Consider the following 22,712-nt stretch of genomic DNA (forward strand, 5'->3'; position numbering starts at 1 on the left):
AAATACGGACCAACTTTATTTTCGTCATAACTCGCTTAGGTTTGATACTAGGGACCTTTATAAAAAGTAAAATAAAGGTTTTTTTCAAGAACTTTAAAAAAGGTTCTACGAGTATTCCCTGAAAAATGCATTGGTTTTTGGTTATTTTATGTTCAAACTTTCAATTTTGGTGTTTGACGAATAAGAACCAACCTTCAACAAGCTATTATATCGCTTGTATTGGGTCTACAGACACCATAAACACACCATTTCTTTTGTTTTTTTATAAGCTACATTTTTTATAAGAATGATTTTTTTGATAAATACTTACTTTTTGAGTTATTCGCGGAAAACCGGCTGAAAAAGTGGTTTTATTGCTTAAAAAATTTACAGTTTCATCGTAAATAAGTGGAAAAGTATCGACTTTCAGAAAATACTTTATAGGACAAAAGTTGCTTAGAATTAGTCAATATATCCATTCCCGGAGTTATTTTCAATGAAATATTTTTCACCCCCGAGAAGGGGTGGCATCTACCCCCAGGGTAAAAGCAACCCCCGGTACAAGGTCAACTTTGAAGTAGAAGGTAAGTAGAACCTAAATCCAATTTTTTTTTGAAAATCGGTGCTGTTTGACAAAATTACACGGGAAAATGGTCATTGACTGGACCACATCACCTGTTCAGAAATTTCTTTCAAGCGGAAAAATGCATTGTTTTATTGTAACAAAATAAAGAGCACACTAAAGATCAAACTTTCTATTTTATAAAAATCAGTTAATAGTATTTCATACTTTAAATAGTAAATAAACGTCAAAACTGTTACACTTTATAACCAAATGATAAATTTTGGAAATGGAGAATAACATCTTGCGTTTTATTAGGCCTTATATATAACATTTAACTCTTTAAGAATTTTTACACAGACTTCAATTAAGGTTATGTGTGTTACTGATGCCGTTAATCCATCTCTAAATAGACAAAAATTGCACCTACTTGCTTGTTGCACCTGTACGGGCTGAACCTGTTGTTGGCTCGTCGTTTGGGCTTTAATCAAGCTCTGTTGAGTGGTCTGTAGATTTTTGGGTAAGATATTGGCGGTACCAGTAATTACCCTGGTAGTGCCGTCCGGGCCTTTGGTCATTAATATCCTCCGACCCGCTAATTTATTGCTGTTGGTTAGTAGTGATGTTAAAGTGTTTTTACCGCTGATGACCGACTGGTTAGGTACGACAACGTTCTTGACGATTTTCATTTGGCCGTCGGCTGTTGTCACTGAATCGCAAACACATCAGTAATTAGAGGCGGGAACTTTGAAAACTAAACAACGACAATAACAAGATTCTAAAAAGAGTGTTTCTTGAGATATTTAAATGTTGAGATTAATTTGTTGATATTCATGAAATAAAACTGCGAAAGTATAGTGTAATAAAAATTAATAAAAATCTTTTTAGAATCTTAGACGACACAAAAAAAAAGGAAATTTGTGAAACAATTTGTAAAAAATTACATTGTGATATAATCAAATCATGACGTCATAGAAAAATTGTCCAACTTTATAAAACACCGCAAACTGTTTGAAACTTTATTCCTCCTTTTAACGAAAAAGTTCGGTTTTGCACCAATACCCAATTATTCTGATCTCACCCAATATTTCCATGACATCTTTCGATAAAACAAAGTAAGAATAACAAATAAATGAAATATTAAAATTTTGCCCATGCAAAGACTCGTTTTCACTGATAAAAAAAAGCATACAACATCCATTACATTCTCAGCCTACCTTTCGGTTGTATGGGTTGTAATTGCGGATTAGTTGTGGTCGGTTTTGTGGAGGAAGCAGTTGTAGCTTTTAAATAAAATAAATTACATTATACAGGGTATCCGAAAGCGAACAGGGCATACATCTAGAGCAGCTTTCTTGGATGAAATTATATTGATTTAAACCAAGTTACCTTATATAATTATTATATAAAGGCTGTCTTATAAAAAATGCCCCAAGCTGTAACTCTGTTAATAATTGTTCTATTTAAAAAACAAAAGACTGTTGTTAATGGCTTGACAAATACTATAATCGAGCACTGATTTAAATTTTTTTTGCCATCATCAGAACGTTAGGCGATTTGCAATTGATTATTCTTAAGTCATGTTATTATTTTTTTTGGCCTGTTCGATAAAGTATTTTTTTCTGCAGTCAACAATATATTACAACTTGATATTTGCTAAATATTTTATGGAAAAAATATTTTTTTACAAAATTTATTAGAGAAACGGTATGTCTAAAGTAACAACAACAAAGCAAAACAACAACAAAACAAAAATGTAACAATAAAAAATCTTACAAAAATTGTTCGAACTGTCTTCCATCTTGTTGAATACATAATTGACATCTTCTGGCTACCTCATACGTAGCATTTGATATTAAGTTTGGAGGTATTTCACGGCAAACGTTTACAATCCTCTTTCTTAAAATATCTACATTTTCCGGATGTGTCAAAAATACTTGATCTTTAAGATATCCCCAAAACAAAAAATCTGCGGGGGTGAGGTCAGGAGAATGGGCGGGCCATCGAACAGGACCAGTCATGCCGATCCACCTTACATCAAAATTAGCTTTTAACCAATTAGTGTTTCTTCTACCATTATGCGGGGGAGTATCATCTTGTTGAAAATAAATCCTATACACTTCTGCAAGCGGTAAGGTATCCAAAAAGTTTGCAAGATTTTCTGACAATAGTCTATGATATTTGTCTTGAGTTAGACTTCCATCGATGAAAAATGGTCCAATTAATCGATTACCTAGAATACCGTACCAAACACTGACACTGAATCTCCGTCGGTAATTGGTTTCAACAGTTATTCTGGGATTTTCTTTACTCCAATATCGATGGATATTTCGGTTAAAAATTATTACTAAAGGTACACCATCTGACCATACAATTTTTCTCCAAAATCCTGCGCCTTGTATCATATTTAAAAAAAATGGCAAAATTGCTCCCTTCGGACATGATCCTTATCTTCTAACACTTGCACTTTCTGTGGTATGTATGATTTAAATTTGTGTTTTTTTAAGATTTTGTGTACTGTGTCTTTTGAAGAATTAATATTACTTGCAATTTCTCCAGTAGAAGCTTGTGGATTTTCCTCAATACTAAGCAAAACGTCTAATTCTACAAGACCGTTAAATATGCGTTGCGAATTTTTAGGCTTTTTAAAAGCACCATACATTCTGAGATTGCCTTCAATACTTCTAAATTTAATCGTTTTTATGGCAAATTTGACATTTTTATCAGAAGTTGCCATGAATTAGACATTTCTCTAATAAATTTTGTAAAAAAATATTTTTTCCATAAAATATTTAACAAATATCAAGTTGTAATACATCGTTGACTGCAGAAAAAAATAATCTATCGAACCGGTCAAAAAAATAATAACTTGATATTTAAGAAAAAAACAATTGAATATCGTCACTATTTTCGTTATTTTTGAGATAGTTGAGGATAAACACAGATTTACCAGTTTATCGGTCTACGAAAAGGAGTTTGTGATATCGTAGATAATTTATATAAATTATACCCTATATAAATTTACATTGCATAAATTATCTGAGCTTTTCAAAAAAGAAAATACAAAAGATTGATTCAGATTAGAGACTTTATATGTTTTAGGTAACAAATAACCTTATATTCATTTTCGGTTACCTTAGGTAACTCGATTTAAATTGGATTACTTTCATCCAAGGAAGCTACCATTGAAGCATGGCCGATTCGCTTCCGAATACCTGCATACTATAACAAATTAGAAATATCTTTGTAGGCAACGATAACGTATAACCTCATAAAGCGCAGTAATTTTAAGAAAATGTAAAAATTTTCTATCAACACTGGACAAATTGTTCTGATGCGACATTATTCACCTGACAAAAATATTTCTTTAGAGGGAGGTGAAAAATACTGATAAAAAATATATGAAACTAAGTAATACGTTTCACCCTTTGCTACATTATAAAAAGTTAATGATTTCAAAAGATTCATTTACGGGCCAAATTTTTTTCTTCAGGACATATTAAATTATTCCCCAAAGTCAATGTCAAACACACAAAATTTTAATATTACCTTGCGCGGTGCTGCCCACCATCTCCAATAGCTGTGCCGGTTTAACGTTCTTGATCTCCAGTGCCCTCTTCTGCTGGTGTGCGGCACGTTGCAGTCTCAACTGCTGCTCCATCTTCTCCTTGATTTCCTCGGCCGTTGCCTTACCCGTTATGGTGGGCTTGACTTCGGGGGCCTCCCCGATAGGTTTAACGGGTGGCAGATTGCCGGTCCGGCTCCTAGTTATAACTTGCTGATTAGCCTTTTCCACCCTGCGATAAAACACACACAAGGCAAGCTGTTAGTGGAGAGACATGCAACTGGCTAGGGTCTTTGGACTTGTTATTACAATCCCCAGGTGCAAAAGATTCATTCAAAGTCAGAGGCCTGACATTAAATGGAGTATAAGTTTTTTGCCATTTGTATTTTTTTTTGTCGTGTTATTTGAATTTCTTATTTAGTATTTATATTGACATCACTTTTTTCTTTATGAAGTCAGTTATTTTATTAAAAAAAGTTAGAATATTGAAAAGCATTTTGCCAATTTGCAATAAGGGAAATAATTTTTAATATTGAGAAAAAACAGCAAGAATATACACCAACTACATTGGGATAGAAAAACTGCTGTCAATAGCAAATTTTTACACTACAGTCTAGTGGTGGATTTTAAAAAATATATACAGGGTGATTCACAACTTATCCAAAGAAATTTGGGAATAGATGCGGCATGAGAAATGGAGTCAATATAGTAAAAAAAATTTTTGTAAAATCCGTATAGTTTCCGAGAAAAAAATTATTAAAGTTGTAGTGCTTTCAACCATTACATAGCTGGACAACTGTACTCTCTAGCGTCATTCGTAATACGCATGGAGAGCCACGTGGCCTCAGCGACTCAGAATGCTGAAATCCGATGTTTATAATAGTTTTTTAGTAGTTAGTGTCAAAAATGGCTTGCGTGTATAACAACTTGGAGTTGATGGATATTGTTTTAGTTTATGGTGAAGCAAGAAAACATTTTTATTATTGTGAAGCATTTGTGTTATGGTGAAACAAGACAGCATTTGTGTTACTTCATAGAAACTGAGTAAGACGGACCCAAATGTGTTTACACGTCGGTGGACAAAATTTTGAACAGTTGTTGTAACATCAGGTATGTCAAATTATTTTATTATTTAAAACCACAAAAGAATTTGAACAAAATCAGTTGAGTTTGCTGATATAAAATAGGTGCTATAAAATTCCATTCATTCCTTTCCTTGCGAAATTCTTTCAAGTTTTTGCCCGTTTTTATCATTGTTGCCGTGACGGTCGTATTGCGCCAGGTCAGGTTTTACAGTGGACCAGTTTCCAGTGCCGTGCAGAAGTGTATTTTTAAATAATTTTCGAACTGCTCTTTTTGATTTTTTCTTTACACAATTGTATTTGTAAGAGTCCCCTGTACATCCAGATTTTTTTTTTTTGGATAAGTTCTGAATCACGCTGTATAATCTACACAGATATAGGTTTAAGTATAATACTTTTTACAAAATGCAATTAAGTAAAGCGTAACAAGGAAAAAGCGGAAGCTATTGAACAATAAAGTGACATTAAAAAAAACTGATTAGCCAAATAAAAATTTAAGTTTTAGAAAGTACCAATTTATATACCTAGGGTATTTTTAAATAAATGAAGTAGCAAAAATTATATTAATGCATTTAACTAAACTTATATCTTACATACACTACAACAGTTGTGTCTTTTCCATTGCGTCACAAGCAACATTCATATGAACTAAGATGAAAAATTCTAATTAAATTAGTCAGTTTTCATATAATTGAAATATTGTCTTGACAATTCCCAAATTTGGATATGTCCCAAATTTTAAAACTGGTATTACTGGATACGAAAATATGCCAAAAAATCGATATTTCAAAGCTCAGAAATATATACAACAGTTAGTACAGAGACGCGATCAAAACAACTGACAAATTTTTAATCTGAGTGTCAGCTCTGTTTTGTTTTAACTGCGGTAGTCAAACTACAGTCTAAAACTAATACCCAACAAACGTCTCCTATTTTCTTTCACTCTAATACACACAGAATATTGGAACTATTGTCTGTGATAGATTGTGACTAAGAAGACATTTATACGATCATTGTATCTCTTTTTGGTGCATTTAACAAATAATGATTGATATTACATGGTTCATAGTTCAAAATTAATATAGAATTCCCTGACTTTTCCCTTACTTATAAAAGAAAATTCAGGTCACTTGCAGGTCATTTTTACATACTAATTGGCGTTTATGCTTTACACTTTTTCTACACTGGACTCCATAATCTTAGAACTCCCAAATCAAAGAACCTCTTATAAGTTTCAAAATCACAAATAGTTTTCTTTTTCAAGAACCTAGAGCCAGTTTTCACAAAACTTCCAGTTGCAAACATCAAATTCTCCGACTTTTGTGAATACTTTTAAAATTCCCTTATGAAAAATAATGAATTGCCTGACTTTTCCAGGTATTTCCGATTTTTCAGGTCACTACGAACCCTGTGTTAGGACACACGCGTGATGTAATGGCAATTTTAAAAGGGTTCTAGTGTATTTGTATATAATAATAATAATAATAATAATAATAATAATAATAATAATAATAATAATCTTTAATTCGTAAAAACATTAACATTTACAATGACAATGTAAGAGCGAAATGGTGTCACAACAGTTTCCCTAAGTTAGTTTAAACAGTGTTCCAAATATTCAGTTACATTGTAGGGCTCAATATTTAACAAAAATTGTTTAATATGTTTTTTGAATAAATTTACACTCTGTATCTGTTTAAGTGACGCTGGTAAACAATTGAATAATTTAATACACATGTAATGTGCATTCTTTTCTGTTAGAGTTAGTCTGTGATATGGGTACATTAGATTTAAATTTCTTGTATTATACTGAGATGAGTCTGTCATAAAATTATTCCAGTTTTTCCTTACATACATTAAGCACTCAAAAATATACAGAGCCGATATAGTCATTATTTTGCTATTCCTAAATACCGATCTACAAGATTGGATGTAAGACATATTATTAATAATTCTTATAATTCTTTTTTGAATGACAAAAATTTTCTGTATGTCAGTGCTATTACCCCAAAACATAATTCCATATTTACAAATAGATTCGAAACTACCAAAGTAAATGATTTTTGTAGATGTACTATTTACATATTTACTAATTACCCTGATTCCATATATTACTTTACTTAATTTAGCAGCAAGTTCATCTATATGTTTTTTCCAAATGTCACTTTTTGACGTGTAACTGAAATAATTGTATTTACAGATATGAGACAATTACACCGCCCCCCTCCCCCCCTATTTTTTGCACATGCCTATACGATTTTGGTTCTTATTTTATCATGAAGATAATAGTTGTTTTCAAGATTTTGTTCTTTCTGGTAAAATCATTAGTTTTATCTCTATTTCGTTTTTACTTAATCTTAAGATAAAAGATAAGAAATGATATTTTGAATGATGTTTGCAAGAATGTTTCATGAACTGTAATATTTAGTTTAGGTCATTCATTCACAAGTTTCTTATTATACCATCTGATGTATCTATGTTTCTCTTTCGAAATGGTGACAAAACGTTCCTAATTAAACCGAATTTGTTGGTGAGGTATCAGTATCAGTGAGGTATCAATTTAACATTATAAGTTAACATACAAGAAATTTTAAAACAGTCAGGATTTCTGCATTCTCTAAATTGTGACTATCAAATTTTAATATGCGATTATTCTTATTTGAGGAGCATTAAATTAGATGAATTTGATCAGAGACTTCCGTTCATAATTTGCAGGATTGACTTAATGATGTATTACTGAAAATGGTGATCATTTTCAATAATTTTCATGAAAAATATTGGATTATAAAATGAAGTCCAAAAAGTATTATTTAATTTTTATAGTATATTTAAGTATAAAATAATTAATTACCCAAAAACGGGAATATGGTAATTTGAAAAAAGTCTATACTGCAAAATAAGAATTGAAGCTCTAAGATCATTTGCAAAAAAAATATGTGCATTATTGTGGTCCAAAAAAAACGAATATTTTTTTTCGTTTCTCTTGTGAAAATATGTTAGTTCATAATGTTTTAAAAGCAACCTTAAAAAACGGCTCAAAAAAATTTTTTTAGAGGTCGCTCACGATTTTAAAAAATTTCCAAGATCCTCAAAAACTTATTTTTTTTCTAGTTATTTTATCATTTTCTAGGTTGAAAAAAATCTCGATTCTGAAAATTTGAAATCGATATTTTAATTTCTAAAGGTTACTCATAATTATTTTAACTTTCCAAGTAGTGTACCCATGTTTTCGAGTGACTTCTAAAAATAAATATCAACGAACTAATAATTTTTTTTTTATTGAATTTGATAAACAAAAGAATAGAAATAAATCACGACACTTAAATTTTAAAAAATTAAAAAATTATGAATATTTGATACTCACAATGCGGTAGTAAATTTTGCCTCGAGAAATTTTGTAAGTGTCTAGTGATTTATTTCTATTCTTTTGTTCATCAAATTCAATAAGAAAAATTATTAGTTCGTTGATATTTATTTTTAGAGGTTGCTCGAAAACATTTTAGGTACACTACTTTTAAAGTTAAAATAATTATGAGTGACTTTCAGAAATTAAAATATCGATTTGAAATTTTCAGAATCGAGATATTTTTCAACCTAGAAAATGATGAAATAAAGAGAAAAAAATATTTAATTTTTGACGATTTTGGAAATTTTTAAAAATCTTGAGCGACTTCTAAAAATTTTTTTTTGAGCTGATTTTTTGAGGGGGCTCTTAAAACATGATAAACTAACATATTTTTACAAGAGACATGAAAAAAAAATATATTTTTTTTGGCCGCCCTAATGAGCATATTTGCTTGGAGTGGGAATGAGTTCTGTAAATCCATTACTTTGGTCTCAAAAGTACTAGCATACAAAATTTCATTTAAATCAGGTAAATCATTTAAAAAATTACCAAACAAAACAACATTGAATGGAGGAGGTCATTTTTAACTTTAGATCAAATTTTGCCAATTCATTTAAAAATACCCTGTATATTACGATATTTTCAAAAATGTTTTTTAATATTTTTTGTTTTAATAATTGCTTTTAATGCACTTAAATTTAATGTTCAAGGATGTATCGTCATTGCACCTTCAAATGCGACGTGAAATTTTATCAAATTGTTCAGTGAAGTGAAAAACTGTTTCTTGCCTTTTTAATTTAAGAATTACAATTATTTCTAATTTTATCGGAGAGCCACATTTCTGTAAAAAATAAGATGACTGTTTTTAACCAGATTACCTAGTTTTGAAGGTACAGCGACCATATATAAATGAAATAATAACTTGAGGATGTATCGGAGAAGCTCCAAACAGAACAAGCACAGCGGATATAAAAAGATCACTTACTTTTCTCCATACTGCTTAATTTCCCACAGCTCGAGTTTTTCTTCGTCTACCCATTCCTCCGAAACTTGGGGGTCCATGCTTTGCGGAGATTCTGGTCTCTTCCTTTTCCTTAGACCGCTACGAATCGATGTTACTTCTGTAGAAAAAAATCCAGTCATACACATTGCACGTACAAACGCCACTTACAACATACCTCTAACTGTCTTTGGCAATTCCAAGGGTATAACCACTTTCCTTCTCAGATACTGCGTCTTCTCCATAAACTGGCCAATGTGTTTATGTTTCAACAGTTCCAAAGACAAAATCTCTGTCTCAGTGGTGATTTGGTGCTTTCCGTCGGTGTTTGGCGGTTTCGTTTGCATGTCGTCCCATCTCAGGCATGCCCATAAAATTTTCAACTGAAGAGCCGCACATGCTAGGGACTTCAAATTGACGGTTCTGTATATCCAACAAGTCTTAAAGAGAGGTCTGGCACAGGGATAAGGCCAAATGCTGTTATTCGCCTTGGCCAAAGTGTGGAAACCTGGGATTTGAATTCTGCCGGCGTTCCTCGCCAGCTTTCTAGTATCATGTTGTGGTAGAACTAGAAGAGATGTACGTCCTTTTCTTGTGAGGAATGTCGAACAAGCAGGGTATTTAACGATTTGCCTCTTTTTACGCCTAAGGTCGACAGTATTAGGAATTTTCTTCAAAGTAAGTTTTCCTTCCGTGGATAGCGTGGAATAGATTCTTTGTGTTCCATCTTCGGCATGTTCCATCTTAACAGTCCTTTCTTCACGTTTCACTCCTATTTTATAAGCACAGAATCTTCTGTTTTGCTGTGCACTGTAGACTGCTGATTTTGAATTTAACATCTGTATTGTATGACCGGAACCGTTTGCGTTAGATGTAACAGTGACAGTATCCGTGGTGTTCTCACTCGCAGATACACATTTGACTATTCCATCTACCATTGTTTGAGTCGTTGTAATGGTAGTTGTAGTCGTAACGGTGCTAGTTACAGTTACTTCGTTCTTTTCTGGTTTGCCACCTAATATCATCTCTTTGATGGCATCTGGGGACATGTCCTTCATGTCAATATCTTCCTCAGGCTCCTCCTTCTTCAATTTTTTCTTAGGAGGGGATTCCAAGGCCTCGTCTGTGTCTTGTTTAGGAACGACATCTTTAGCATCGATTTCCTCTTTGATTTCATTTTTAATCACGGGCTCTTTTAAAGGTACATAAACATCTTTCATGTCTCCTTCCATCTTTGGAGCCGTCAGCACTGCGTTGATCAGGTCCTTGCAGATGCTTTCTCTTGTCGGTGGCGGGACAATTTCCTTTTCCTTCACGGGCGTCAATTGAGGAGCTTTCAGCGTTTGTTCCAATATAGAAGTTTTCTTGGCAGGGGTGCTTGCTTGGGAAAGCGCAGGCAATTTAAACGGGGTGTTGGTAGCTACATTTGCTTTGCGCAGCAAACCAAGAAGGTCCTTTCTGACCTTCACTCTCTGCATGCACAGGGGAGAATAACAGGTGTTTTCCACGCTATTTCCAGCACTGGAATTGCATCCCTTTACGTAACACTGGAAGTCTTTTGCTAGTTTCGCTATGGAAGTGTACTGAGTACGAAGGGCGTTAATTCTTTTCGCTATGGAATTCAATATTTCTCTATTTGCCACAGTTTGAGTGTTATTAGGAAGGGCAACTTTGCCAGACATCATGTTATTCAGTTGTTTTTCTAGACCTTCATTCGTTTCATCCTCGGCATCCACATCTATTATATCCTCCTCTTTCGGATGGTCTTCGGTTTTGCTTTGAGCGATCTTGGTCTCTTCAAGCACCTTCAGCTGCACCCGTCTAGATAGTAACGTATCAAGCTTAGATTTTTTAGCAACTTTAGGAAAGAGCATGCGACCAGGTGTCAGGAGAGCCTTGGTAACATCTATTTCTTCGAATTCTGTTAAGGGTGGTATAATTTCAAGTTTCTTTAACACTTCAGGGATCTCGTCGTTTTTTTCTGTAGATTCTACGTCAGCGCTTTGGGAATTTTTCACTTTTGTCGTCAAAAACCTATACAAATTAGAGTCCAGTGCGACGACTTTGTTCCCATTAGGATCTTTTATCTGCACCATAATCTTCTGAGGGCCTGCTGCCAATCCTAACTCTCTTGAATCTACATGCTGGAAGTTCCTAGGAGTACGGATCCAAAGCCAACCCCACCTTCCATGGATTCTATACTCCTCCCCTTTTTGCTTCCACAACTGGTGTTTGAAGCTCATGGTGTACTTAACATAACCAGTAATTATCATCCTGTTTCTTTCCTCCTCTTCCTCACGCTCCTTCTTTTCTCTTTTTTCTATTTTCTTTCGCTCTTCCCTTTCTGCTGCCGTTATCCTCACCAGTTTTATGTGACCCAGTTGCTCGTGCCACACATTGGCGAAAACCACTGGTTTAATACAAGCTTGTAAAACAACTAGAACTCTGGCAAAGTCTTTAGGCTGTTGACAACCTCCGACGATGGTCAACCAATGTTTCCTTAATAGATGCCAATTAGGATGCATAAAAGGTGAAGGGACTTGCTGTTCCAGTTGCAAAATAGTGTGCCGCAGAGTGTTCATCAGTAAAGATCGGCCCCCACTCAGAGCCCCAACCCATTTGAACTCTGAAGCAGGCGTCAGTGAGAATTTGTGGGACAGATGTCGTTTCTTGTCCCTTTCTTCGTTCCTCTGGGGTTTATTAAGTGCAATTATGTTAGTGGTGAATTGGTTTACATATAATTTAAATGTGTTTTCCATTCCCAACTTGAAGAGGTATGTCCCACTGGCGATTTGGCTTGATTTCAGTCTCGTCATTCGAGATTCGTCCTTTTCATTTTCATCACGGTTCAGAATGTTTTTCCTTCTCAAATCGTCTACCGTGAAAGATTTAGAGATTATGGAACCGGATTTAGACCTGGTTAATACCTCTTTGCTTTTCTCGTCCTCATCATCCGCCTGCAAGTCCTTTTCTAAGGATTTCGTTGTTACAGTGGTGGAAGTTGTAACAGTTTCCGTATTTTCAGTCGTTGCACTTTCAATGGTAGAAGTTGTGGTTACCGTCTCGGTATTTTCCACTACCATCGGTACATCCGTCACGATATCCGAACATTCCTCGTGCATTTTTGCTACCATGTCCTCGGCATTTTGACGTTCCCTTTCCTTCCTCTCCTCCTCAAGTTTCTCTTTTAGTTCCTTGTTAGTTTTGATTATCAAAGCATTTTCCGCATCTATATACGTTTTCTTATTGCCTTTATACTGATTGGTGAGTTTTTCAGTCAGATCCATTTGCCTACTGATTTCATCCTTGTATTCCTGAAGTTCTCTGTTTAAAGTTGCTTCCATATCTTTACAATCAAACACTTTTAATAACTCTTCAAATTGAGTTGTGGTGGAATAATAACTGATTTCACCATTTTGATCCTCGCTAGATAATGTAAAAAAATTAAAAAACAATATTTAAAAAATCTAGATAAAGTTCTGAAATTAATATGTGTTTATGGCAGACATTTTTGTTTGTTTTGATCGACCAATGAAATTTTATTTTATATTTTCCTACTCACACAAATATCCTTCTGCAAAGGAAATAATATTTCCTGCCATGTCGGTCATAGCCTAAAGGTTCTTGTCTAGAAAGTTGGCCCTGTTTCTCCAAATCCAGCACGCAGTCTACCACTCCAGATACTTTGTGTGACCTGCAGATGCCGCACTGCCAATCCTCTTCGGGTACATTGACTAAGGGGGGATCCACGCATTCCAAGTGGTAAACAGCGGGGCAAGTTTCACAGCATAGCAGATCACCAAGTTTGTGGCACACTCGACAGTGGTCATCATAGTGCATAGGCACTGGAAACATTTACGTTGTTTATGTGAAAAATTTAATATTTTTGCAGATTTTTATCAATACTTTTGAAAATCATTATAATGTACATACTTATTACAAAATAAATAATAAAATATACGTTACTGATAACGAAATAAAAAACACATTTTGAAACACCTTTTAATTAAATTTAAATGTATAATTTTTTCCTGTAATGATTTATCAGTTAAGAGGTTGTGTTACATTTCATTTGCATAGCACATAAGGATGAAGTGATAAAAATAACTATTTTTAAAAAAGATAACTTAATGCTTATCAATAAACATACAATATAAAACTGATTAATGCATTTTATTAAATCAATGAACATAGGGAGTAATAATACACTCCTTAAAAACTTAATTAAATATATATTCTTATTCCAATTGACATACAACAAAAACAAGTAAAATATTTTAAATAACTTATCAATTCCTGAACTGGTACAAGTTGTGCAATAATTAAATTTCAGAAAAGATTTTATTAGTTTATTACTGTAAAACATATATTTTATTTTTATGTCTACTAATAAAAACCAAAGCTGTGTAGATATGATAAATTTTTGTAGTTACCTTCACTTAATAGATCTTCTCTCACTGGGTTTGTTGTTAAAAACTGATCTGTTAAAAACTGAAGCACTTTAATTCTATCCTCAAGTGTAGAGAAAGGGTAATCTGTGTTGGCTAGGACTTCCAAAACCTTTTGGTCAAAATTTTTGTCACTCTCTACATATGCCTTTAGAACTTCAGGATATGTAATGTAGTCTATTAAATATAAAGAAATATTAACACTATCCTTTTGATCTAGAGGCCCAAAATGGGTCTGCTGTGAATCTTCTTCTCTTAATAAAGCTTTAAGAAGCATTATATGTACCTCGGCGAGTAAACTACTTTGATCTTCGCACATTATAGCAGCACAGAAATCTTCTAATCTAAAGGGAGATAATCTTACCAAATTTCTAAAATGTCTTAATACTTCATATATACTGACAACTTCCATAACATGTTCCTTAGGCACCAGTAAATCGTCTGACGATTTCGGTAGCACTAATTTTGGAATTTCTCGGTTCTGCAACCACAATGGAGGTTCCGGAGTAGGTGCCCTATTTACATTGAACGTTTTACGTGGTGTTCCACTCATAGTACTATAACTGCTTAATGAAAAGTCACTGTCACTAGTTGGGTCACCTACTGAACCCTCAGATTCACTTTCGCTTACCCCTAACTCATCCTCTATGTCACTTTTATTGTCACTTGAATCATCACCAAAGTCAGACCCGTAATGATATTCTGAATCATGATAATCAACCTGTGAGGTATTGTATCCTCTTCGTTGGTAAGCCGAGCCAACATATCCAGCTCTTCGACTTGTTCGATGTCCATCTTTACCTCTTATTCGATTACTACTCCTTCTGCTTGTGTCACTCTCTTGTGGGGAAGAGGCTCTAGAAGCTGTAGGAGTGCTCGACTGGGAATCTGACCCCTTATAATTCAACAAGTATTTTGGTTTTTTAAGCAGATGATACTGAAATTTTTTGGTTCTTTCTGCAACCTGGACTTTAGGGGGACGCCCCCTCTTTTTCATACCTCTTGTTGACATCCTGCTTGTTAACTGTCAATCACTAGTTAATGTGCACGTGGTAGATTATGAAAACAAACTTGTATACAAATGCGAATGTCAAAATTTTACTTAAAACGACTCATGGTCGTTGTCCGAGCTTTTCGCCATACTAATCGGGTAGGTCACGTGACAAACAACAGAGACACATTTTACGCGCTTGTTCTTTTATTAATGGACTTAAGTTTATTATTCACTAAAGCATGCCGATCACCTTTTACTAATCGCTATGTACAAATTTTGCATTTCACCGGGGACACACAAAATAGTTGAATGACGCGTATCCCAAAGCGAAAAAGAACACCTAACAACCGATGCATCGAGCGTTTCTATTGGTCGATGATGCAGCCGCCATGACAACTTGCAACTATATTTTTTTGCATTATCTATTTTGACGCACTATTTGAAACAACTATTGTATTTTACACTAGGAAAACCAGTGATCACAGTACTAATGTCCATTAGAAACACTTTTATTATTGTGGAAAATTGATTTTCTCCGGCTGCTCCCGTACCCAATCCAAGCTTTTCCACAAATAACTCCTAACATGAATAGAAGATGTCGTTACCGTAGCATATCTTATAAAAATATTTTAAATAAAACACTTCCAAGTTTAGTACATTCCCTGATGTTATAAAATATTTCAGAAAATTTGAAATATTTTACAGCAAAATTCATGCATCTAGTGTTTAGCTTTTGAAAAATTAACATGAACTTCCGCTAGATACCGGAAAGAGAGATAGAACATACATGCAACGAAAGCACAAAATGGCTACCACTTAATAGCTTTCCATTGATAGCTCGTCGGGAGGGTAAATTACAAAAAAAAAATATATTTGATTACAAAAGCTCCTAAGGGAGTTAAACGAATGAAGAGTATAATATTCAGTGTTGGTTAATACAAAATATTTAGACACAATAGCTGCGAAAATACTGAAAATCAATATTATACTAGCGTTGAGTACCGTTACGTAACCTTAAAGACGAACGTCTATGTTTTGACACCTTCAGGTTGGTCGACACAAAAAAACGATAAAATATTGTTCATTACTTGCAGTTTACAGTATTACAGAAAATTTTCTAAAACGAAAATGAACGGACCGATAAAAATGTATCAAACGAGACGATTTGTACGCCACGATATACCCGTAGAGTTACCCAAATGTATGTATACTTTAAAAAATATACACTCAAGAAATGGTATGGTAGACGGTGCCGTAGATCACGTTTTAGCGAAGAACAAAAAATTGGATATATTCGACCAGGTTAAACAGTTTTTAAAGGTTTCATTCATTTCCAATATTATATTTGTGCTGTTAACAACATTTTGTGCTTCAGAAACAAGTTTAAACTTTGTACTCACCAAAAATTCTTTAAAAAATCACTTGCATGACACCATAGTTATCAATTTTTGTGAACAACTGTCAAATAACTAATGAAAACGAAGGAGGAACTATTAATGTCCTCTTGTTGACTTTTCTTTGTCACCTAATCATCTGTTTTGCATCTTTGCACACATTTTCTAATCTAGTGCTTGCAAATTGTGCCAGCTGCTTAATTTCTTACTAAATGTAGAGTATAACCATTTATTTAAGATTTCCAATGTAGAATAACCACAAAATACCTGGGATGGCAGAACTAGAAGCTAAGCAAGAAGAAATACTCCAGCAGCTAGCCGAACTCAAGAAACAAATTCTTTCAATTAAATCCGATCTCAAGATAGCTGCAGTTTCAACTACAAAACCATCAACAAATTTTACTTCATCTACTTGTCCAAAAATAGTGAGTATTTTTATAACCCCGATTGCTTTATTCTCATTTCGTAATATTTTTTTTAGACAATAAATAACCTTCCTGATATTGTAATAAACGCCAATCCGTCTAATCCTCCATATTCATTACAAATCATACAGAAACTGCTGCAGGATACCCTAGCATTAACTTTTTCAACATATTTACATTCTACTGTGTCTTCGTTGTCAGAGGAAGCAAAAAAATTAGACTCTACTATTGTTAATTTTGCTCCAAAATCTAATGTACTAAAGTTGAATATAAGACTAATCTGGAAAACGAGTAAGTACATTGTTGAATTTTTTTAGAGCATTTTATTCATATAAATGAATATTTTTTTGCAAATATAGTTTTGGAATTGAGGCAGTACTAAAATTAGTGTGTTGTTAGTAGTGTATGTTCTGCAACGTGTAGTTACATGATTCTTTTCTTATTAAATACAAAAAAAGTTATTTTTTTTATGTAAGTAGGTATTAAAATAATGAATTTAAGAAATATATCTTGTTTTTCATAATCATATACAATTGTATTTTTGAAATTAGAAGATAAACAAACAAATTTTACCTTTTTAAGGTTTTTCTGAACATATACAGCAGCTTTTCCCATCATTTTTAATTATAGCATGAATTGCATCATGCATTTTCCTGTAATTTTTATTTTTAGAAAATTGTTATTTCACTTTTGTAATTATTTATTTCATCAGATTAAATAGACAGAAAAATATGTACTAATTATAGTTTTACAAAATAGTTATATTTACTACTTAAAAAATTTATTTCAGTTGATTCGAATACGGAACTTCTGGTGTCTCACATTCCGATTTTGGGCGAGGTGAACATGTTACGATACTTAAGTCGTGCGGTCAAATCTTCACTAAACTACGATTCAGAGTCAGACTGTATCGAAATCGACTCTCTATTAGATATTTGTTATCTTTTAGTTAGAGCGAGGACAAAAACGGAAAGAGCCGGTTTGTTGCAAACAATAAATAAGTCATTAGGTAAGGCACAATGGTTGGTCGGGAGAAGTCAGGCCAGTATCGCGGACGTAGCTGCTTATTCTGCCATTCGACAGGCCACTAGTAATAACGAGATTAGCGCCAACTTGGGCAAATGGTTTCAGAGGTGTGAAACTGTTTTACTAGGTTGTTAATAAATTTTTTCTATGTAGATTATGTTTTTATTTGCCTTTTACCTCGATCAAATATAATTTTGGTATATCACTCATTTATTCACTTAAAATAAGTTTAGTTTGAGATTTAATTCAAATCGTGCTTCTCAAAGAATTTTAGATGGGTGTCCTGATTTTTAGTAGGCAACACTGCAGATCACGTTTAACTCAAATTTAGTTAATTGGTAAAAGCCATTCTATTATCGTTGATGTGTATCTTGTGGTTTTATTACGTTTTGGATACATTTCACCTACATCAGTTTTAAAAATTAAATTTTGTTTAATAGTAATAAATTTGCAACTTGCCCCTTTTGAACAAACGGCATCGTAAATTACAAATTTCTTTACACCAAAAAGTAACTTGAGTTTCAAGTCTATTTTATAGAAAATCTGCGTTAAAATGGGGGAAAGGAAAGGGAAGGGGAGAAAATTTGTGCATTAATTCATATTTAGACAAACTGTAATAAAATCTATAAAAAGGGTTGCCTATTTGCTATTGGGCCCTCTTAAATAAGAAAAGAAAGCAGTAAATAGCTATTATTTGGTTGCGGACGAACTAAACACAGCCTAAACTGCATACGTGCTACTCTCACTGCTGTGCGAAGGTAACCATGACCACTGCTGTAAACACTATGGATTTAGGAGGAGCCCACATATTCAGTTTTTTTCAAATGAATTTTGCCGTCTAGTTAAAATGACTGCACATCACAAATTTAACATTTCCTTTTTATTGTTTCATAAGACTAATTTATTTAATTATCTATTATTGTAAATTTTATAAGTCAGTTGAACATGTAAAAAAATGCCTGTCAATAAAATTTAATGACCTTCATAGGCGTCTAAAAAGGTTTTCTGCTAAAGGTAAAAAATTATAATAATTTGAATATAATGTGTAGAAAATTTCTATTATGTTCATTTGGCCAACAACATATTTTAATTATTTATGTCCTCAAAGAATTTTATTATATTGATGGTAAATTTGGTTTTGTTTTATTTCAAAATACCATGTTGTAATAATATTATTTCTCTCTTTCGCAATTGTAATATCAATGATTAATAGGTGCCTATAAAAAATTAAAATTACCTGAATCACACCAAATTCCACATTGCTGCACTGCACTGCTGGTCAATTTGTCAACCACTTGTCAACAGCTGAGATTTAGTGCCCAGTAGCATAATGCAGCTGTGTTTATATTTTGCTTGGCCACGCTCGCTTTCTTCAACTGGGCGCATACATTTCTACCACCTCTACGGTTAGTTCGACCAGACCTGTATATGGGTATGGCTAAATACATATGGGAACAAGTTTTTCAAATATTTCAGTGCCGAGTTGCTGCGTTAGCGACCGAACCTGGTACATATTGTCAACCTCTTGCTTCTTTAATTGACATCGGAAAGACTATACATATTTTTTGATGTGGAAGCATTAACAGCGCTGTCCCTGGGCTGAAGCATGCCGCCGACAGCATCAACAAATTAGAAGGGCCCTCAAGTTCTTTAGAAATATCTTAAGGTTCTGTTTTTTTCTAATTAAAAAAACGATGATTATTAATAGAATCACAGATTTATTTTACAAACAGTTCATGTTATAATAAATTACATTAAACAAAGGCAGTGTAGACTGTAAACACTATCAGTACATTGCAGTTTGATCTTAACATAATTACACAAGTCTTGAATTAAATACAAAATGGTATAAAGTGACAATTAAACAATTAATCAGTGATCGTATTGTGCAATGATTCCTGTTTTCATGTCGACAAATAAAACTTAAGAGTAATATTTAATTTATTTCAGATTTGGGGCGTGTTTAACAATGTGCAATTTTTGAAAATGTTCCGTTTTATATTTGCAGTTATTGCACCTGTTGAATACGCTCACAAAGTTTAAATTATGACAAAAATTATTTCGTATAATAGAGATGTCCCAATGTGTCAAAATATTTTTATTTAGTTGTTCTAACGACCTACAGGTGATTGTGGTAGTGAGTCAAGTTTAAATGACAGTTCAGTTTCGTGTCAGTATCAGAAATTCTAAATCGTACAAGTAGGTATCGTGATGCAAGTTATATTCTAACTGTAATTGCCATTTAGCGATGGGGAAAGCCATCGACTAAGGTATGACGAGTTATTAGGTGATTATACTACGAGATTTAATACTGTTTTAAAACTTACGAAATGTCAGTGAAAAAATTTTTACCCCGTATTCGCAGCGGATACAAACACATCGATCTTTAATTACATCGAAAGCTATTGGGAAATCCATATTTACAGAGGATCACAAATTGACTGGGTTAACTTTTAAACATCATATTTTAGCTTTTCCATTATAATTGACTGCATGTTTGGAAGAAAATCTATACGTCCAAAGAAAGAGTTATTTTGGCACTATTTTTTCCAAAATGATATTGCTAAAGATCCAAATACGATAGGAAAAAATTAACCCCCAAAGCCAATTCACATTTTGAATGTTTTAAAACAAATCGCACTGCACCCGCAATGAATTGCAAGTAACGCTTAACTAATTCAGTTACAAAAGACATGATGATTGAGCACTGAATTTGATTAGAATTATACCTAAAAGTGACTTTGTTAAAATGTGAGAACAGAGTAGATGAACTAATGTGAACAATGGCATAATTAATAATATATATATACAAATATATTTTCCTAATCTGAAAGTCGTAAAAACATTAACAATTTACCCTAATAAGAAAAGTAATATTTACAAGTTTTATCGCTAAGTTTAAGATATTATTCAAGTCTTGTAGAATTACAAATAAATTAGGAAAATTTGATAATATTTTCTGTCAAATATACAAATAGAATCTCAAAAATACAGTGAGATCAAGTGCTGCCTATATTTGGTCCAAAAATTATATAACTCCCTAATAATAGTCGCAGTCAAACAAAAAAATCGTATTAACAAAAATATCCCTCATGTACATCGATAAGAAAATACAGTAATATGTATTAATTAATTTTCAGGGATTTTATCAATTCAATGCAAAGTCGAATATTTGCAAAAGACAACCTAACAAATAAATACGTACACTCTGTACATAACTTCTCACATTCTGCTTGACCACCGAGTCTGCGCACTACCGTGTGCGTCAAAAATAAAACATTAAAAACTAAATTGCATTCACAGACACTTAAGAGACATATTATCAAATTTTCGTGCTAAATTATGACACAATTTCCTATACAAAAGACGAGAAGCCAGGTAAGGGCGCTCGCGACCTGGCCATATTGTTCATAATAATCTGTCCCCCGTTTAAACTCACCACCGCACTACCCTCGGGTTCCGAGTCCGTGTAACTAGAGTAGTTCCTCACAGGTTTCTGCCTCTTCCACGACTGCCGCAAGGTGTCGTTGACGTTTGCGTAGTGATTCACGAAAGAGTGAGGATCGGAGCGGACGCTCTCGTTCTCGCTCTCCGAGCCCTGAAATAGTGAGAGTGTTCAAGGTAACTACACATTTAAAATTTGGGAGGTAATAGTTATTTGTGTTGACTCGTTATACGAAAATATTTTTTTTTATTTATAAGATAAGGCAAAAGATAAAATATTCATCATAGGTCCTCAGAAAATTAAAACGTTTTGTGATTTCCTATTCTATTGGCTAAGAATAAGAAATACAACTTTTTTATGAAATTGCAAAACAACTTAAATATGGATTTTATCGTTTATACATAATACTTTTATCTATTTCCACCTAGATTATAAAGCCTCAATGCTTTACAAATGATCACTTCTGTGGTGACACTTACGTCACTTGGTAAGGTATTAGATCTCTCAAAATGTTTGAATATCTATATTTTTAAAAACAAAGTAAATATTTAAATTGAAGTGCCACTGACCACCATTTTTTTTTATATATACATAAATATTAGATATCTGTAGTTTTAAAATGAAAATCTGAATTACTCTAGTCTTTTTGAGAGATAGGCTTACTGTGAATGCAAAATTAGTGGAAAAAATTTAGTGGATAATAGAACATCAATTTTAGGCATATCTTCACAGAAAACGATGTATTGCATTGAAAGAGTGACCGCAAAAATCATCCGTTTTTTCACAATTCGCAGAAAACTAAAGAAAATAGATAAAAATATGTTTTTGGTGTCAAATTACTCATAAAAAATTAAGATGAGCATGGCTTTTAGTTTTTTGAAAATTTTCAAAAATCACTCCTATTTAGGGGTAGAAAAGAAGCCCAAAATGAAGAATTAAATATTACCAATAAATATAAAAACTGCATGTGAATTTTTCTATCGAATGATTCTTGATACAAAGAAAGATTTATTCTCATGACTGAAATAAGCATGTTGAAATAGAAAAATTCACCCTTAAGCGCAGTCAGGGGGTGGAATCATCCCTAAAAATAGAGAATATCAGATATAATTGTAAAAATTCCAAAAAAAAGATATTAAGCTTCACATGCTAATAGTTTTTATATCAATTGGTAATATTCAAATTCTACATTTTTGGCATTTTTTCAAGGGGTGATTTTTTAAATTTTCTAAATACTAAAAGCTATGTTCATTTCAGTATTTTACGTAATTTGCGACCAAAAACATATCTTGTATGTATTTTTTTTAATTCTCTGCGAATTGTTAAAAAACAAGCAAAAATCACAGGTTTTTTGCGGTCACTCTTTGGCACAGATAAAGTTTTGAGCATATTTAATATGTCATTGTTGTTAGTTTTTGACTGACATTTTATGACAACTTTTGGAGT

At 33.1% G+C, this 22,712-nt stretch overlaps 3 protein-coding genes across 7 annotated transcripts in view; 1 reads left to right on the forward strand and 2 right to left on the reverse strand.

The window, feature by feature from the left end:
- LOC108911058 (nucleosome-remodeling factor subunit NURF301) overlaps positions 1 to 16,635 on the reverse strand; it is a 36,015-nt gene extending 19,380 nt beyond the window's left edge. Inside the window, exons 1-7 of one of the 4 annotated variants that reach the window (XM_018715888.1) lie at positions 16,377 to 16,635; positions 13,097 to 13,379; positions 9,713 to 12,960; positions 9,520 to 9,655; positions 4,091 to 4,338; positions 1,759 to 1,824; positions 972 to 1,250 (exon numbers count right to left, since the gene is read on the reverse strand). In XM_018715888.1, coding sequence (XP_018571404.1) covers positions 972 to 1,250; positions 1,759 to 1,824; positions 4,091 to 4,338; positions 9,520 to 9,655; positions 9,713 to 12,960; positions 13,097 to 13,374 — 4,255 coding nt within the window. In that variant the 5' untranslated portion in view covers positions 13,375 to 13,379; positions 16,377 to 16,635. Of the gene's footprint in view, positions 1 to 971; positions 1,251 to 1,758; positions 1,825 to 4,090; positions 4,339 to 9,519; positions 9,656 to 9,712; positions 12,961 to 13,096; positions 13,380 to 13,967; positions 15,535 to 16,376 lie in introns of those variants that run through there. The other 3 variants (XM_018715886.2, XM_018715885.2, XM_018715887.2) reach the window with 3 other exon arrangements.
- On the forward strand, positions 16,005 to 17,973 carry LOC108911060 (probable aminoacyl tRNA synthase complex-interacting multifunctional protein 2). 2 transcript variants are annotated; one of them, XM_018715890.1, is made up of 4 exons: positions 16,005 to 16,296; positions 16,622 to 16,795; positions 16,852 to 17,086; positions 17,586 to 17,973. In XM_018715890.1, the coding sequence occupies exons 1-4, from the start codon at positions 16,105 to 16,107 to the stop codon at positions 17,954 to 17,956; spliced, it is 972 nt and encodes a 323-aa protein (XP_018571406.1). In that variant the 5' UTR covers positions 16,005 to 16,104; the 3' UTR covers positions 17,957 to 17,973. The 2 variants fall into 2 exon arrangements, with proteins under 2 accessions (XP_018571406.1, XP_018571407.1); XM_018715891.2 differs by having other exon boundaries at positions 16,005 to 16,278.
- A 1,546-nt stretch (positions 17,974 to 19,519) lies between these two features.
- LOC108911055 (protein sidekick) overlaps positions 19,520 to 22,712 on the reverse strand; it is a 118,702-nt gene continuing 115,509 nt past the window's right edge. Inside the window, exon 24 of the mRNA XM_018715881.1 lies at positions 19,520 to 21,419. Coding sequence (XP_018571397.1) covers positions 21,177 to 21,419 — 243 coding nt within the window. The 3' untranslated portion in view covers positions 19,520 to 21,176. The remainder of the gene's footprint in view (positions 21,420 to 22,712) is intronic.

The sequence above is a fragment of the Anoplophora glabripennis genome, unplaced genomic scaffold (assembly GCF_000390285.2).
Source record: "Anoplophora glabripennis isolate ALB-LARVAE unplaced genomic scaffold, Agla_2.0 scaffold437, whole genome shotgun sequence".
Classification (NCBI taxonomy): domain Eukaryota; kingdom Metazoa; phylum Arthropoda; class Insecta; order Coleoptera; family Cerambycidae; genus Anoplophora; species Anoplophora glabripennis.